Source organism: Octopus bimaculoides, chromosome 7 (assembly GCF_001194135.2).
Source record: "Octopus bimaculoides isolate UCB-OBI-ISO-001 chromosome 7, ASM119413v2, whole genome shotgun sequence".
NCBI lineage: Eukaryota > Metazoa > Mollusca > Cephalopoda > Octopoda > Octopodidae > Octopus > Octopus bimaculoides.
The window spans coordinates 48,025,914-48,044,230 of record NC_068987.1 but is presented as its reverse complement, the minus strand read 5'-3'; the positions used below and the strand labels follow the sequence as shown (position 1 = coordinate 48,044,230).

The 18,317-nt window shown below is 34.2% G+C and overlaps 2 protein-coding genes across 7 annotated transcripts in view; one reads left to right on the top strand and one right to left on the bottom strand.

Annotated features, from left to right (window-relative positions):
- LOC106873263 (nuclear factor NF-kappa-B p105 subunit) overlaps positions 1-14,587 on the top strand; it is a 108,050-nt gene extending 93,463 nt beyond the window's left edge. For 4 of the 5 annotated variants that reach the window (XM_052969621.1, XM_014920555.2, XM_014920556.2 and 1 more), the window contains 6 exons: positions 1,133-1,241; positions 5,906-6,128; positions 7,729-7,883; positions 10,802-10,844; positions 12,500-12,672; positions 14,178-14,587. In XM_052969621.1, the coding sequence (XP_052825581.1) occupies positions 1,133-1,241; positions 5,906-6,128; positions 7,729-7,883; positions 10,802-10,844; positions 12,500-12,672; positions 14,178-14,288 (814 nt within the window). In that variant the 3' untranslated portion in view covers positions 14,289-14,587. The remainder of the gene's footprint in view (positions 1-1,132; positions 1,242-5,905; positions 6,129-7,728; positions 7,884-10,801; positions 10,845-12,499; positions 12,673-14,177) is intronic. The other variant, XM_052969618.1, reaches the window with a different exon arrangement.
- A 2,113-nt stretch (positions 14,588-16,700) lies between these two features.
- Positions 16,701-18,317, bottom strand: part of LOC106875830 (WD repeat domain phosphoinositide-interacting protein 2) — a 97,507-nt gene continuing 95,890 nt past the window's right edge. For both annotated transcript variants that reach the window (XM_052969622.1, XM_052969623.1), the window contains exon 12: positions 16,701-18,307. In XM_052969622.1, the coding sequence (XP_052825582.1) occupies positions 18,294-18,307 (14 nt within the window). In that variant the 3' untranslated portion in view covers positions 16,701-18,293. The remainder of the gene's footprint in view (positions 18,308-18,317) is intronic.

Sequence of the window (18,317 nt, the reverse complement as noted above, 5' to 3'; positions counted from 1 at the left end):
TTATAACAAACTATGGGCTCCAAATGCCTTCAGAATTTTACTCTATCACGTGACCTTATTAGGGGCCGTGATTGGTCAGTTCGTGTTCTGGCGGGAACGGTTCGAAGAAGTTGCCGATTCGAATAATGATCAGTCACGTGATGGACAAGGAATGGGTTCTACTACGCTCGCATTTATTTATATTTAAATGAGAAGATTGTATGTAATGGCGATAGTAGTTTGTATCTAATGGCGGGAGGTAGTTTCACTACATATATATATATATATATATATATATACACATATATGATAGGCATCCTTTAGTTTCTGTCTACCAAATCCACTCACACATCTTTGGTTGATTTGGAGCTCTGTTAGAGGACACTAGCCAATGTAACACAAAAAAGAATTCTTTTTCTAATTTATTAGATTTTTTAATTAATGATTTGCACATATTTTCACATGTATTTTATTGATTTTTCCACTTTAGTGTTGCTTTTTACATGTTTTTTAAAATTACTATGCTTTAAAATGTTTGCTGAGATTGACATCATCAACATCTTTTAACGTCTGTTTTCCATGCTGGCATGGGTTGGATGATTTGACTGGGAAACTGCTCTTGGTTCCTGTCTGATTTGGCTTGGTTTCTACAGCTGGATATTCTTTGTAACACCAACCATTTTGCAGTGTGTGCTGGGTGCTTTTAGCATGGCACTGGCATGGGTGCTTAATATGTGGCACCGGCACAAGCGCTTAATATGTGGCACCAACATGAACATTTTTATGTGGCACTGGCACAGGACTCTTGCAGGCCAATCCTCTTCACCTAGGGATGTGGCCTTAACATTTCTGTTGTAGAGAATGGTTCTTTTTGAGTACAGCAAGGCATTAGGTATCTCGATCTGAACTTTATTTTATCCATTAACTTCTTTTAAAAAATGACACAGTAAAAAGAAGACATAACCCAAAACAACATAATCTGAAGAATGCCTGTATATGAATAACTGTGTCACATACATCAGTGTTTACAGTTGTGCTTGTAAAGTTAATTATATTGTTTTCCATTTTCAAATCTGAATTGTTTAATATTTTATCAAATTAATCTTGTCATCATTGTAACGAGTTAATGTTTCTTTTTGATTCTTTTTCACAGCCTCCTGCATCTTGCTGTCATGAACAATCAAGTTGACATTGTGAAAAAATTACTAAAAGTTTTGGTAACTACACGATATGATATAGACTGCAAGAATTTTAATTTACAGGTAAGACTTTTTCTCTCTGTAATACCCATGCACTCATGCATACATATCATCATCATCATCGTTTAACATCCATTGCCCATGCTGGCATGGGTTGGATGGTTTGACCAGAGATAGAAAGCTGGATAGCTGCACCAGGCTCCAGTCTGATTTGGCATGGTTTCTATGGTAGATGCCTAATGCCAACTACTTTACAGAGTATGCTGAGTGCTTTTACATGGCACCAACATGAATGCTTAATACGTGGCACTGGCACAGGACTCTTGTAGGGCACTCCTCTTCACCAAATGGAGCAGCCTTAACATTTCTGTTGTGGAGTATGGGTCTTCTTGAGTACTGAAAGATTCAGCATCCTGAGGTTGTCCTTCAGTACTTCATCCCGTGTCTTCCTTGGTCTCCCTCATCCACATGCTCCGTCTACTTTGAGAAATTGCCACTTCTTTATGGAGCTGTCAGCATCCATCTGCATAAACACACACACACACACACACACACACATATATATATATGTTTGGTTCTATTAAAGAAGTAAATACATTGCCCATATCTACAATTCTGGTGCCACTATTTCTGTGTTAAAAGTAATCAATCTCAGCCAACTGTACTTTTAATTCCTATGAGAAAGTTGATAGCATAGCATGTTTACTTAAAGAAATGAGTATTTTTTTTTTAACAACCATGGCTTCAATTGTTAAATGCTGCTCACTTGCTATAGTATATTCCAGTATAAAGGTAAGAAACTATTTGAAACTACTCTTTGTATAAAGTGGGAAGAGATAAAAGTGATTCCAATTCTTTCTTACCTACTATAATCTTCAGTAAAAATTTAGGAATGATTAGAAAACTACAACAATAACACCACTATTATATACAATAGGACAGGACATGGTTATACATGGTCTACTATATTTGACCCTTTTGTTACAATATTTCTCTTGAAATACATTGCTTTAGTTTCGATTAATTTTGAAAATAATGAAGAATTTAGTAAAATAACTGTTCTTATTAAGCTGATGTTTGAAACAAATTAACATAAAATTTTGATGGAAGTTTTTCTTTTAGATTACTTTTCAACAGAAATTTTGTATAATTGAATCTAGAGCAGCCTCAGGCAGGTTTTCTATCATCTATGGCATTTTTAAGTTCTTGGAGAGTGCATCAAGTGTCTGGTTGATGTAGTATTTTTTTGCTGGTCTACTGCTTCCTTCTATAGAGAGAATGTTGGTAAAGGGTCACCACTTTAGTGAAAGTGTTCATAGAGAGGTCCTGTATGTGAGCTTTTGAGAAACATGTGTAATGAAAATATCAGAAGGCATTTTTATACAAAATATTTTAATTTATTAAAGGCTAATGAGAGCTGACAAGTAATATGAGGATAGTTGGTGTATGTGCATGAGTCAGAGAAAGCTTTATAACTTACATTTGAAAAATGGATTCAGTTGGAAGTCGTTATAAGCTAACAGAAATGGAGCTAGCATAAATGAAAATATACTGCTCATGACATGGCTAGAGTTGTGGGCTGATGTCATTCAGAATTTTGTGGAGTGCAGTTGGCATAAACAAAATAGGCTGTTCATGATGTAACCAGAGTTGAGGGCTGATATAATGCAGAGCTAGTGGTGCAAAGTTGGTGTGAAAAACAAAAGGGCTATTCCCATGCTTGACAACCGATGTTGCTGGTCTGCTGTCTTTTTGCTAACTGGTTAAAACACCCGCTTAATTCTTCTTGGGCAGAGAACAGCTTTTGGTATTAATACGCACCCAGCCCTGATTGGCCAGAGTTGCCATAGCACAGTTGTGCTACAATACGATAACAAAAATAGCTTTTCTGGACTTGCTACACTTCTTTACCATGAGAAGGTTGCCACTGAATAACTTATCTCCTTGTTATACCAACAGAGACCAGTAAATCTCAGCCTGTGTTTTCATATTGTCTCTGTGTTATATAGGATGGCTTGGTACAGCTCTTTGTTAGTCATGCATTGATGCTATAAGGTATTTAGAACAGCATGGATCATTCTGGTATATGCACCATTTCAGAATTGGTATCAAGAGGGTTAAATTTGTCTGTTACAGCCATAGATTAACAATTACTATAAGTTTCTTAACAGTCAGCAGTTTATTGCATGGATTAGATATAAATCTACCTAGCAATAACCATTTTACAGTGTGTACTTGGCAATAGTGAAGTCGCTGTGTACCTTGAAAGATTATGAAATCCAAGTATGAGTGCTTTCTACTAGGAGATGAGGGTTAATGTGTGAAAGAAGGAGGTGGGGAAGAGCAGGTTATTGTTGTAGAGGAGTTACATGATTACTCACATTTAAAAGAGAGTAAGAATGAATCAGTAGTAGCCGCAAAGAGATAAATAGTGGTGATGAGGTGTCCAGCTGGCATCTCAGGGCAAAATGTGAGCATATATGAAAATTAAAACAAAAGGCATTTTGTATTGTGCTTTATGGATGCGCCTATTTGCCACCTAATAATAACAACTAAAGAAAGCAGTTCTATTTAAATCTAAATATCATCATCATCATCATCATCATCATCATCGTTTAACGTCCGCTTTCCATGCTAGCATGGGTTAATAAAGAATATTGTCATAGGAAAACTACTATGATTTATTATATTCTATCATTAATTACTTTCTGCAATTGTAAATAATAGATAAAAATATAGATATTTTATTTTGTATTGAGTATGAAATGACTTTGACAGATGGATATTGTCTTTACTTAATATAAAACGTGTCATAATCGTTGGACAGCTGTGATTAATGGATTAGACGGCGAGCAGTTTGAATAAAAGCCTTCTTTGAACTGGTTTATGACAAATTTTATTCAAACTTCATTCTAAATGGATGCCAAAGTATTCGAGAGGACTCTACCAGACAACCCAACTGAAGAAGATTATATTTACTGGAAATGGATGCTATACATCTACATAGCAAAGGCAAAAGTTCTAGATGAATCTAAACTGAAGATACTCTTAGTCTTCTGCAGAGCAAGGACCTACCCCATCATCGAAGAATCCGAAGCCCTCGAAGTGGCAATAGAATGCCTGGACTCAAAGTTCATAAAGAAAGGTTCAAATATGATGATGCACCATAAGCTACAAACTCAAAAAAAGGAAAACAAATCTATAGAAGAATTTATGTCAAGCCTTCAGGTGCTGGCCAAGAAGTGTAAAATCCAAGCCTTACCACAGACTGTTACTAAGAATTTCTAATCGGTGATACCTTTGTGGCTGGGCTTCAATCACCATCAATCAGACAAAGACTTCTTGAGTCATCAGATGACAGTTTAGAAACACTCTATAAGCTTACTCAAACCATGGAGGTGGCCAGTGAAGACACTTGCAACCTATTGCAAGGCTCAGTTGGTATTGATCAACCACCCTATCTTGCAACCACTAAATCAGCATGCTTTTGGTGGGGTGGAGACATCCATAAAAAAAATCAATGCATGGCAAGAAACTCCACTTGCAAAAAGTGTCAGAAGAAAGGCCACTGGAAGAAAGTCTGCCTCTCAAAAAAACCACCAAGAAACAAACGAAACTTCCCAAAAACAGTAGCTATCACAGATCCCGAGAGAGACTCAGAAGAAAACAATGATGGGACCTTATCATCCATCATTTTAGCAGTAACAAACGGTACAGGATGGCTGGTACCTGTTAAAATTAAGAACAACAATACACAATCCCTTCTTGACACAGGTTCTGACAGGACATTTATAGAAGCGAATCTTCTTGCAGTCTGGAGATTACAATACCATCATACCTTCCCAGAAAAAGTTAACGTGGCCAACAACACAGCACTGGAAATTAAAATCAAATTCAGTAGCAAACTACAACTGGGAAATAACATATATAATGCTAATTTTCTTGTGACTGACCACCTTGTAGCTCCAGTCATCATTGGAATTGATATACTCAGTCAACGCTCAGCAGTTACAAGTGACTTCGAGGGCACGCTCAAACCTGTGTCATTCTGCATGTCCATGTCAAGCCTAAAATGCACCACATACAAACTACTTCCTGGCATTAAGACCTCTAAGCTCAAACCAATTATAACATTGGTGGATGCTATATTTGCTGTTCCACAACTTGGAATACCACTTACCATCAAAATGGATACTTCCAACCTGGCTTTGGGAGGGATGCTATCACAACAAGAGTGCCTGAATGAGAATAATATGGGTAACAGAATGCCAACTATTCAAGGACAAAAAGAGACGAGAAAACTGAGATCAGGACGAATTATGAAGACCGCTTTTTATCTAAAGGACTATATGTTTTGAATGCACCGTAACTAACTTTCCACTCAGTAGGGAAGACTGTTATGAATTATAATATCCTATCATTAATTCCTTTCTACAATAGTAAATAATAGATAAAAATATAGATATCTTATTTTGTATTGAGTACGAAAATGCAGCATAATGTTGAATGATATTAATAGATGGATACTGTCTTTCTATGATTAATGGATTAGATGGCAAGCAGAAATAAAGTTTGAATAAAAGCCTTCTTTGAACTGGTTTATCTAAATAAATAGTTTAAAGAATGTAATAGGAAAACATATATATCTCTTAATCTTTAACTGTTGAACTCATTCCTCTTATTCTTAAAGCTAATATTTCATTTTATTTTAAATTTTTATTTTCAAGACTTGCCTTCATTTAGCTGTATTGTTAAATCAAAAACCAATAGTTCGACTGTTGTTGCACAATGGTGCCAACCAATCACTTGTTGATTCCAGTGGTAATAATCCTCTACATCTGGCCATCATCCATAACAACACAGAATGCTTAAAAGAACTTTTGTGGCCATTGGAGACCGAAGATTGGTGCTACAGAATCAGTCAATGCCTAAAGACCTGTAATTCTGAAGGTGAGTTTTGTTTTGCTGTTGAAATTTTTTATGAAACTATAGAGACACTGACAAGGAAGATGTGACAAGCTTGGATCCACATCTTGCCTCAATCACATCTCAGTTTTTTTTTTCATACTTATTGGCTGTTTTTATTTGTTCATCAATATTTCATAAATATTGCTGATAACAAACAACAATAGCTAGATCATTATATCAGGGTCAGTCAAGTGGTAAACACTATTTCTTAACCTTTAACTACAATATTCCTGTTGAAATGCACTGACTTTGTTTCAATTAATTTTGTAAATAATTATTAATCTGTGGCTTGGAACATATATTAACATGGAAGTTTGATGGTAAGCTTTAATTTAGATCTCTTTAAAACAGGAAGTTTATATCATGGGATTTGGGGTAGTCTTAGCTGGGTTGCTATTAAGCAGTTACTTGAAATAAAGTTTCTCATTTTTAAGATTTTCACCTTTCTACATTATTTTCCTTATTAAAAAAAAAAATGTTATTATCTGTGGAATGAATTTATAAATTTACTTATTTTATGGATTGTTTGAGAAGACATTTCATAGCTTCAGGTGTTCATATCATGAACTACTCAATCGTGTTATGAAAATGGTGCCTACATTTTCTTTCTAATCAAAAATACGTAGACTCCTATATACAGTGATTAAATATATAAATAATCTCTATAGTAAGGTTTACTCTATAAATGTACATACTATCCCTGACATTTATAATAGTAATAATGAGCTTATTAAGGTGGCAAGCTGGCAAAATTGTTAGCATGCTGGGCAAAATACTTAGTGGCTTCATCTGTCTTTGTGTTCTGGGTTCAAATTCTGCCAAAGTCAGCTTTGCCTTTCATCCTTTTTGGAGTCGATAAAATAAATTATCAGTTGAGTACTAGGGCCAATGTAATTGATGTACCCACTCCCCTGAAATTGCTGGCCTTGTGCCAAAAAATTTGAAATCTATAATGAGCTTATTGTATAAAGTGCTCAGGTTCACTGCAACTTATTGGAAAAGGGTAAAAGAGGTAATGTCAAGAAATGGAAGACATCAATGACAGACAAAAGTGCATGCATAGTACACAAAATGAAACATAAAGAGACTGGAAAGTAGACATTGAAGAGCCATAAAGAGGAATGGGTGAATGGGCATATCAGGAGTAGCATTGGTGAATTTCAGGAGGCAAGGAATTTTTGAAGGATGTACTGTCCTGACAACTAATAACTGATGTGGGTGGTTTACTTCTGTCTTTGACAGTTCTGAGAATGAAAAATATTTCCAAAACTCATGGGTGTTTCAGTGTTTTGATTGTGTAAGCATGTCCATAGGCAGTAGCGATATTGAATTAAAAAGTCATGTATGAAAGTGAAAGAAACATGTCTAGTATTTGTGGAGCCCTTGTAGTGATGAAAAAGAAATGAGTTGATTATATTCTATTGGATGTGCATTCAAGAAAAGTTGATTGCGAATAAGTTGTTAAAATGATTAAGCTTAACTGGCATTGATTTAAATTTATTGAGGAGGGATCATTGTGCTGGTTTGGTTGTAATGCGAAAAGATAACATGTATTGATTGATTTTTTTTTTTTTTTTTGTAGGTTTTAAACCCTTTAACTTAGCATTTATTAATGGAAACACAGATGCAATGAATTTTCTCCAACAGGTTGAAGACAGTGTAAGCAATGAACGAATGGAATTAGATATTTCCATGAAAATCATGAAAAACTTTCAGGATGCATATTTAAAAACTGAGGTAAAATTCATTTGTTGATAACACTGGGCAACGAAAAAACTTTTTGTTATGCTATTCAAACTTTTTCAGATGATTTAGTGTAATTTTAGGGTGTTAAATCCCAATCTAACATCAGTTTTCAGACAGTATGTGTAGTTTTTTAGTTATTCACAGCATCAGCTTTTCCAACCAATTGATAATATTGATAAAGTGGTAGGCTATTTGCTTTTGATTTTCGTTCATATACTTATCACTGAAACAAAGATAAGTGCTGATAGAAGGAAAAGTAGGCTACCTGTTAAATTGCCACACAAGATGAAAATTTATTTTACTTTGTTATTGCTGTAATTATAGTAAGGTTCTCCTCACAGAGAACTGGACATACAACATAGGCATAAAAGAAGACCCCCAAAGCTATTTATGTAAAACATAAAATTAATAATATTCACTTTACACTTTTGTTTTGTGTTTTATTGATTTTAGAGCTACTTGTCCACCTAGTTGCTATTGTTCTTATACCAAATAACTGTAATTTATGCTTAACATATATTCATTTTATTTGTCATGAATTTTCACATTATTGTAATTTTGATAGCAGTATAATAAAGACAGTGCAAAAACAGGATGTGCTAGACAAAAAAATGATTGCAGATTCAGAATCAGCGCTCCCAAATTACCTATGAGCACCATTTTGTCTAATAGTAACAAAAATGTTGTTGCCTAGTGCAATATACTGTCTGCCTAGTTCTATTGTGTGAAGGCGCATGGCTCAGAGGTTGGAATCAAACTCACTACTTCACGATTGTGAGCCCAATGCTCTAAGGCCAGGCTGTGCATTGTGTTCTTGAGCAAGACACTTTTTTACATGTTGCCCCAGTTCATTCAGTTGTAGAAATGAGTTGTGATATTACTGGTGCTAAGCTGTATCAGCCTTTGCCTTTCCCTTGGATATCATCGATAGCATGGAGAGGTGAGACTTGTATGCATGGGCAACTACTGGTCTTCCACAAAAAACCTTGCCCAGACTTGTGCCTTGGAGGGGAACTTTCTAGGTGCCATGGTCATTCATGACCAAAGAAGGTCTTTACTTTTTTTTAGTTCTATTGTAAAACAACATACATGCACGTGTGTGTATAACCCTTGCACTCAATCTATCTCTGATGAGCTTTCCTTCCTCCACAACCAATCTTCTTCACACGTCTGATTATGGCACTACTCACTCAAGTACTCGGATTACAAGAGCAGAACTGCATGTATTTCACTTGCTTTCTGTTTTACACACATTCTTCATTTTACCAATGGCAGCCCTCCCCTCATTACCTCTGTTCATCTCCCACGATTTCCACTCTTGTGTACCCCTGACTTTCTCCTTAATACTATGCAACTCTCTCACATAAAACCCCACATATTTCGCATAATCTTTGCTGCCACCTGACCCACTCCTACTTCCTCCACAATTGATCATATCTCCACCTATGTTCACCACTTACTGTATACCGCTCTGTCTGCCACTCTCACTTATCCACCCATACTACTTATAGTCACCTTCTTGTAACATGAAGGTATTCCCTCACACACACGCACATAGAGTTTATAGATCCAATATAGGTAGAATCAACAAAAGTGGTCCAGCCAGTGAGATAAATGTCAGTTTAATACACAACTATTAATAGCTCTTTCAGTTGTGTATTAAATTGATATATATATATATACATATATATATAAACATTTAGTAGAAGCAACAGAGTGATTCAAGATCTGAGAGTTTCGTGTGTTGGCACTAATTTTGAGTTCTATTTTCCCTGTTTGCACCAACATACCTCTATCATGGACTCTCCCATTGTTAGATGACGTATGAGGGTTTGGCAATTTCTTATCGGACAACCACACAAATGATTCGTTTATAATGATCAAATGTTTGTGTTCACATAAGCTCGCTCCCTCCATCAAATCGATATTACTTGTACCATGTGCCACATGTAAAATGATGAAATTTTATATATATATATAGCACATGCTTTTCTGCCTAGCAAATTCACTGACAAAACTTTGGTTGCACTGGAGCTATAAGAATGTATGCCCTGGTGTCATGCAATGGCATTGAACTTGGTACCATATGGTTGGGAAGTGTTTAAGATGATGTCCTATGATTAATGATTTGAGTTCACATAAAAGTGTATTTCTAATGTTGTAAAATGACTCAAATTCTTCAGAAAATTTATTCATCAAAGTGAAAAGTATACAATTGAATTTTAAAATTAATGAGGTAGTTAATTAATATAAATGATTAAGTAGGCTTTAAAATATATATATTAATGGAAGAAGCTGTTTCTTGCCAGTCACTGAAACTGAAACAAATTGAATCATGTACCTTCTGTTCAGGGTCTAGAGTGAGATAGACACACACACACTTGATAAATGCTTCAAAATCAGACACACAATGTGCACCAGTCCAAACCATGAAAATAACTTAGATACAAATGGTGAAATATTGCCCACATGAAGATACCATAACTCATTGATTAAGTTCACCAGTACCTCACCAATGGCTGTGTAGAATATGGGAGGTTTTTCTGTTGCATCCTATAGACGTGTAATGTGATGGATGGCTATAGTAAAGTTTGAAGTTAATCTAGCTGTAATGTTGTAATGAAATGTCAACCATTAAGCTGAAACTGATGGGAGAGATTTAGGGAAGAAAGATATGACTATATTACTTTGATGTCAATGCCTTTTTACTTGCACAAGTGAAGATATGTCATGCAAACACATGAAATGTTCTTTATCCTGCAAATAGATTTATCAGGATGGCACAGATGTAGGATAATTTGCAACTATATTTGTGGCACTATGCACTATTTAAGAGTAAATTAGTGGTATATATAGTTTTGCCAATTAGGAAATAATGCAACTAAAACTGATTTTATTTATTGTTACAGAGTAAGACCGTTTCATCGACACAGGAAACAATTTTATCTCAAGGTAATTTATTTAGTTTTTAAAGTTGTAGTAAGGTATGTGGAGGGCTTTGTTGTGTAGAATAGAGGAAGTTAAAAAAAAATTTCTTGTGAAGACTTTTTATGATACCCTACTTTATGCAAATAGCCTTCATTAGATAGTTTGGCTAGAAATGACAAATTTCCCTCAAATCACATGCTACTATATATATGCCTGATAAAAAGATTAGATATCATCATTTAATGTCCATTTTCCATGCTGGCATGGGTTGGACAGTTTGACTGGAACTAGTAAGGCCAGGGGTTGCACCAGGCTCCATTGTTCTGGTATGGTTTCTAGAGCTGGATGTCCTTCCTAATGTCAACCACTTTACAGAGTGCACTGGCTGTTTTTTATGTAGCACCAGTCCAGTATCAATTCTGCTGTGGTGGACAGGTCTTCTTGAGTACAGCAAGGTGCCAATCCAAGCAAATACCTTAGTCAGCACTCCATGCAATAAAATCTGGCTAACAGAATGTCCAGTGGACGTTAGAGTAATCCAGATAGGTTAAATGCACTGGATGATCTGTACAAACTGAAAATCCAAGGTTATTCAATTGGTTGGCACATTAACCACAGTGTGTTGACAATCAAGCAAAAAATATTATCATTACATAACTTTATTCATTGTTAAAAACATTTCAAATGGCTTGAGATACTGTTTCCTTGCTTATACACTGGCTTGTATGCATAATCAATTAATAAATTAGTGGAATAATTAACCCTCAAACCATTCTCCTTAGAACTTAGTTATTGTGGTAAATTTTCTGATTCTTCTACAAATATACATGTGGAAGTGACACTAGATATCATACATATTAAATTACCTTTCTTGGTTTATTAAATACTTGCCAAATTCACAGTCCTGAGAGGTCCAGTATTGGAGTGTTTAAGTTTGTGAGAAGGTAAATAAGGAAAGATTACTAATATCTAACAATATATCTAATAGCTAACAAAAAGGTGAAATAATATTATATAAACTAGCAGAATACCATCCAGAGAGCAATGTCCTTTGGAAAAGCTTGAATCTCGTTTCTCTCTACCTCCATATGTCTGAATGCTTTGAAGGGAAAAAAAAAAATTAATGCCTATCTTGTTTACAGATGTGGGTTTGTGTCCCACTCACAGCCTTCACAGACTTCTATTCATTGGATTTCTTTTCATCATCATCAACAGTATTTAATGTCCATTTTCCATGCTGTTGGATGACTTGACAAGACCTGGGGCTGCATCAGGTTCCTTAGTCTGTTTTGGCCTGGTTTCTATGGGTGCTTTTTATGTGGCATTAGCACCCACACCAATGCTGTTTACATGGCATCTTGGTTTTAGAATCTCAGTTATGTCATGGTAGGTGTCTTTTCTCAAGTACAGCTATGTACCACATATTTTGGTCCTCTGTCATCTTCATATAGTTCAACGTTTTGATATCAGCCTTTAATATTTCATCCCATTTTTAAGTGCTATTATTTATAGCTTTATCATTTGCTTCAAGATGCTATGTTGAAACAAAAAAAAAAATGCTACAAAATTCATCATTTATATTTTAATAAGTAAAAATATTTGCATATTTTCTTCTTTATATTTTTTCTGAATCTTCCGTATTTTTCAATATTATTTCAAATTTTCCCTGATCATTTTAGGAGATATGCACAAAATGTCAGAAGAGACACGAACAGAGTTAGCTTCCATGTTAGACTCTGAAGATTTGAAGATGAACTGGAGGGATCTTGCTTTACATCTTGATCTGCTATATATAATTGATGAAGCTTCCCATTTTGATAGTCCAACAAAAGCTATTCTGGATATCTTTGAAGTATAGACATTATTCTTTCTTTTTCCCTGTCTTCGTAGTTGGGAATTAGGGCAAACATATTTAGATATCATTAACCACTTTCAGAATTATAAGGGTCTAAACAGCAAACCTTTGAAAATAAAGATACCAAAGGCAGCAGTCCCAAAACATCTAACAGCTAATTTATATACTTCATTGCTTGCAGTTGTGATATACTGTAATGCATAGTAAATACATCTGACATTATTAATTCTGTTAGCACTCTGGTGATGTGTGGTTATTTAATAGTGTTTAAATTTTTAACATTTAAATATTCTACCTGTTTTCTGCTTAAACTGGCCAGTTCCTGCCTCTTGTACTTACCCTAGTGTCATTCTAAAAATAAACAAACATCAAAATCTGAAAGCTACAAGATAAGGCATGATTAATTCAAAACATTGTGAAGAAGTAGGCATTACATTTGACAGTAATTTAAATGCTAGAGGGTTAAAAACGATCATTTTTAATTTTTAAAGATTACATTTTAAAATTATAGGGTTACTGATGTACATTAATAGTGAAAGAAAATTTCTGTATATACCCTTGTTTGTAATTTAGGCACAAATATACCAATTTTGAAAAGAAAGAGGTTAGTCTTTTTTTTTTTTGCTCGTAGTAGTTGACTAGTACTTTTTTTATTGGTCCCAGAGAGATGAAAAGCAAAGTTGACCCCAGAAGATTTGAACTCAGTAAGTAAAAATTCAGAACCGAAGGCATTTTCCTTGATGCTCTTACAATTCTGCCAATCCACTGCCCCATACACATATATTGCTTAGAATGCAAAATTTAAACCTAAAGATATAAAATACATAAACATGTCTATTATATTGCTGGCTTTTAGCTGCAAAAAGCGAGATTGCACTGTAGCTGTGTATACTTAGGGTCAGGTATGGCTGTGTGTTTGAGAAGCATTAGGTCTTGGTTCAGACCTATTGCATAGCATCTTTACTATAGCTGCAGGATATCAAAGCCTTTTGACAGAATTTAGTAGTCAGAAATTGAGAGAAGCCAATTGTATATAGATGTGCGTGTGCATGCACACACACTGGCCTGCCCACCTAGCTAGTCGAGTAGCATTATTTAAAGACTAAAACAGTGCAAGGAAGAGCATTGTGACCAGTGATGTGTAACATCTGATAGTCTAGTCAACACAGTGATATATATGTGTTTCATTGTACCTTTGTCTTGACATTATGTGACGAGTGTAAATGATCAACAGTCATACAAGTGATGTTCGTTTCCCATCTTCCATGAAAAAAATGTCTGGCTATGGGGAAAATGTTATCTTGCTTGGAAACAGGTGAGGGTTGGTGACAGAAACGGCATCCAACCACAGAAAATCTACCTCAACAAATTGTCTGATCCATGCAAGCATGGAAAAGGAGATATAAAACAATGATAGTTTTAGCTTCAAAAATATGATTGCATTGTACTCTATGTTTAAATTTGAATGCACTGTAATTAATTAAATTTTAAATATTTTTCAGTCTCATGGTGGATATATTCAAGATGTATATGAAGGCCTGTGTTCTATAGGAAGGTTGGATACAGCAGCTCTGCTTTTGTTGGATGGGACTGCAACTCTTCATGGCCAGTAGTACTTGCTCTATGTAAATCTCCCATTTCTATTGGAAGCTAGATTTTGATGAAAGATGGCTGGTCCAGGATAAAAATCATGAAAATATAAAGTGTGGCATGAATAGGTTTGCAGTTTATTTTGATGGGGCATTCTTTCTAAAACAATGCCAAACAGATCTATCTTTCAACTCTGAAACACCAACACTTTCAGTTGAGGATTCATATGGTTCATGGTTGGACAACAGGTCATGATGCCTGCAGGAGAGTTAGTGTAATATCAATAATATAATAAAAAATAAAAGAAAAATTTGTTTTTAAATTGTTTTTTTTGTTTTTTTTTTGCATTGGCACAAAGCCACACTGTTGAAAGGGATGGAAGAGGGGTACCAGTTGTATGGTGAAGTTGTCAATGCTGAAGAAACGATATTTGAAGTTGGCCATAGCAAGATTTAAACCCACAATATAAAAGGATGCTAATGAATGTCTCATACCAGCTGCAGAAGAATAATGTAGATCCCATCTTAACTAGCCAACTGTTTTAAAACAGGACAAAAATATCATTTGAAAATAAATCTTTACTTTTGTATTGTTTTCAGCTGTTCTTGATATGATCAAAAAGATTTTTATATAAGAAAGTGTGCAGAAGAAAAGAAAGCACTAATATACAGGCTGTACATAGTGTAAACATTCAAACACCATCCCTATCTTTCCAAATCCTGTTGTATTTCACATGGATCTTTTGGTTCTTCTAAGTCATTTTGGAGTATAAATTGACCTACCCTTCTTTTTGGCTGTAAATTTTGGTCTGAAAAATTTGACCTGTATACTGGAAAATATGGTATGTATATATTTACAGCAAGTCAGCTTTGTTGTGATTTGAGAGGAAAAACATAAGGTTGACAAGAATAATATATGATCTTGAATAACGAAAAAAAAAAAAAAAAGTCAAAATTAACAAAATAATAATTGCTTCAAATTTTGGTACAGGGCCAGCAGTTTTTGAGGGGAGGGGGCTTGTTGATTACATCAACTTCAGTATTTGACTGACCTCCTGAAAGGATGAAAGGCAAAGTCAACCTCAGTGGAATTTGAACTAAAAATGTAAAGATAGATGACTGCTACTAAGCATTTTGTCTGGCTAATAATAATCTTTTCTACTATAGGCACATTTTGGAAAAGGGGCTAGTTGATTACATTGACCCCAGTATTCAACTGATACTTATTTCATTGACCCAGAAAGGATGAAAGGCAAAGTTGACCTCAAGAAAATTTAAACTCAGAACAAAGATTGATAAAATGCTGCTTTGCATTTTGTATGGCGTTCTAACGATTCTGCTAGTTCACTACCTTATAAGTTGTAATATTAATATTAATGACTTCTAATGTGGGCCCAAAGCTAGTATAGAGAATAGTGAATAATCTAGGATGACCGAGGAGGAGGATAAGAGAAAGAGAGCAAGACACTAGAATAATTCTTTAGAATTTAAATACTTTTTTAACTTTGGTTAAAAAAAGACAAAATAACTCCAAATGTTTAAGGAAGTAGTACTATTGACTGAATCAACTTCAATAATTGCTTTGTAATTATTTTATTGATTGTAAGGAAAGACAAAGTCAACATTTGTGAGATTTAAAATTAGGACATTTTGTAACAATCATTTTAATATAGACACAAGGCCTGAAATTTTAGAGGAGGGGGCTAGTTGATTACAATCAACTCCAATGTCTCAACTGGTACTTATTTTACTGACTCTGAAAGGATAAAAAGCAAAGTCGACCTCAGCAGAATAATTTGAACTCAAAATATAAGCTAGACAAAATTCCACTAAGCATTTTGTCCAGCACTCTGTCAATTTGCCACATTAATAATTCTTTCTCCTATAGGAACAAAGCCTGAAATTTTGTGGGTGGGGGATAATTGATTGTATGTACCCCAGTGTTCGATTGGTACTCATTGTATCAGCCCTCTAAAGGATGAAAGGCAAAGCTGAACTCAGAATGTAAAGACAGATAAAAGGCTGCAAGGTATAACGACTACTTACTACAAGAAAAAAAGAAAAAAGTTAACCAATACCATAAAGGTTGAAAGGCAAAGTCAACCTCAGTAGAACTTGAAATCAGGACATAAAAAAAAAAACACCAAAGAATAATGAGCTTACTGTATACAATGCTCAGGTGCATTATAACTTGTTGGGAAAAGGAGATAAAAAGTAAAGAAAGACAGCAATGATGGCTGACTACATAAGAAATAATACAGTTTTTAGCATGAATCATTTCTTTTCTTTTGCTATTTCATTCTTCATTTTTAATAAAGATGTAAAAGAAAAATAACATAAAGGCAAAAATAGTTCAACTGTAACTAGCTGGTGAAGGAGCATTTGTTTGTAGATGTTTAGCAACAAAGAATAGAGAGAAAATAAAAACAGTATACATTGTATAGGCAAGAAGATTCCATTTTATTTGTGAAATCAGAGGGATATGCCAAATGATTTTAAACAAAACTGTGATAAACAAGAGTGTCAACAGTTTCAATTAGGGATAATCAATCATTTGGCTTTATTTGTTTTCATATCATTCTTGCTGTCGGTGATTAATGATTTGTTCTGAAATTTACAAGACATCTTTTTTTTCTTCAAATAATTTTAGGAAAGACATTCAGAAATAGTGAACTTTATAAGAACATGCTATATATATATATATATATATATATATATATATATATATACACACACACACATACATATATATATATATATATACACACACACATATATTTCTCCATAATATTAAAAATATATATTGGAAGAAATTAATAACAATAACAAAAGGAAATTAAATTTTAAAAAAATCTAAATAATATATTTAGTGTTTTAAAAAAATAAAAGAACAGGGCAGGTGTAAAAACTTAACAAAAACAGTAGCCCCCACCCCATCTATTTCAGTAAAATAATAAAAAAAAAAAACAGTAGCATTAAACTTGACTTTCAAGGTGTGGGGATGAGGCACCTTCAGATGACCAAACTGCCAAGATCTGTCTTTAACCATTTATTATATTGCAAAAGACAAAACTATCTCTGGAAACATCTAGATGATTAAAGATGCCCACTTCAGATGCAAAGTAATGCATTTAGATTTGACAAATTTTTAAGTGTCAATAACCTTGAAGTGGTGAATCAATGAAAGATGAAGGAAAACACTAAGAATTATTACAACAGCAATTAATCAAGTAACAAATTTTGGTAAACAGTTTTCTTTTTTTCTTTAATTAGAAAGAAAATCCCAAACAAATTAAATAAGAAACCCCACCCCATCTTTTTCAATTCAAAAACAAAGAAGTTTAATTCATGGTGTTGGTGGTTGGGGAGTGACTGAGTTTAAATTGAAGACATTGAATGTTATAGTGAATATAAAGCCCTGTCCCAAATAATGGGTTCTCTTCTTCACTTATATTTCTTTAAATATACAAAAAATGAGAACTTTTTATGTACATAGTTGTCAAGGTGGCTATCAAGTTTCATGTAGTTGCTAACCATTGCATGTCTATTGTCGGTATAATAAAATTAATAATAATAATAATAGGGCTGTAGGTTGCTTAATGACTCTTTCTCATTGAAAATAAAGTATTTGTGTGAAAGCAGCAGATGCATGGTGTTTCTGAAGTCCTCTTATGTCTTAGCTCTTTAACTGATCCACTTCAATACATACTAGATAAAACTAAATGTACTTAAGCTTTCATCTTTACATTTACATTCCCACCTGGTTTAAGCTCTGTAATGGGGTGGAATGTCTGGAAAAGACTTATAAGAGATGGACATATTACATGAGGACAACAAACTTTTTTTTTTTGTAATAGCAGCTTAAAAAGTAGTGTGATAAAGTTTTCTTTTCCAATTTATCCTTTGAGAATAATTAAAGGAAAACAAAGTACTTTTTTTTTTTTTAGATTTTGAAATTCCATAGTAATTATATATATGTATATATATAATTTTCTTTTCTTTATTTAAATAAAAATAGTGAAAGCTGATTTAATTAGAGACAGGTGGAAATTC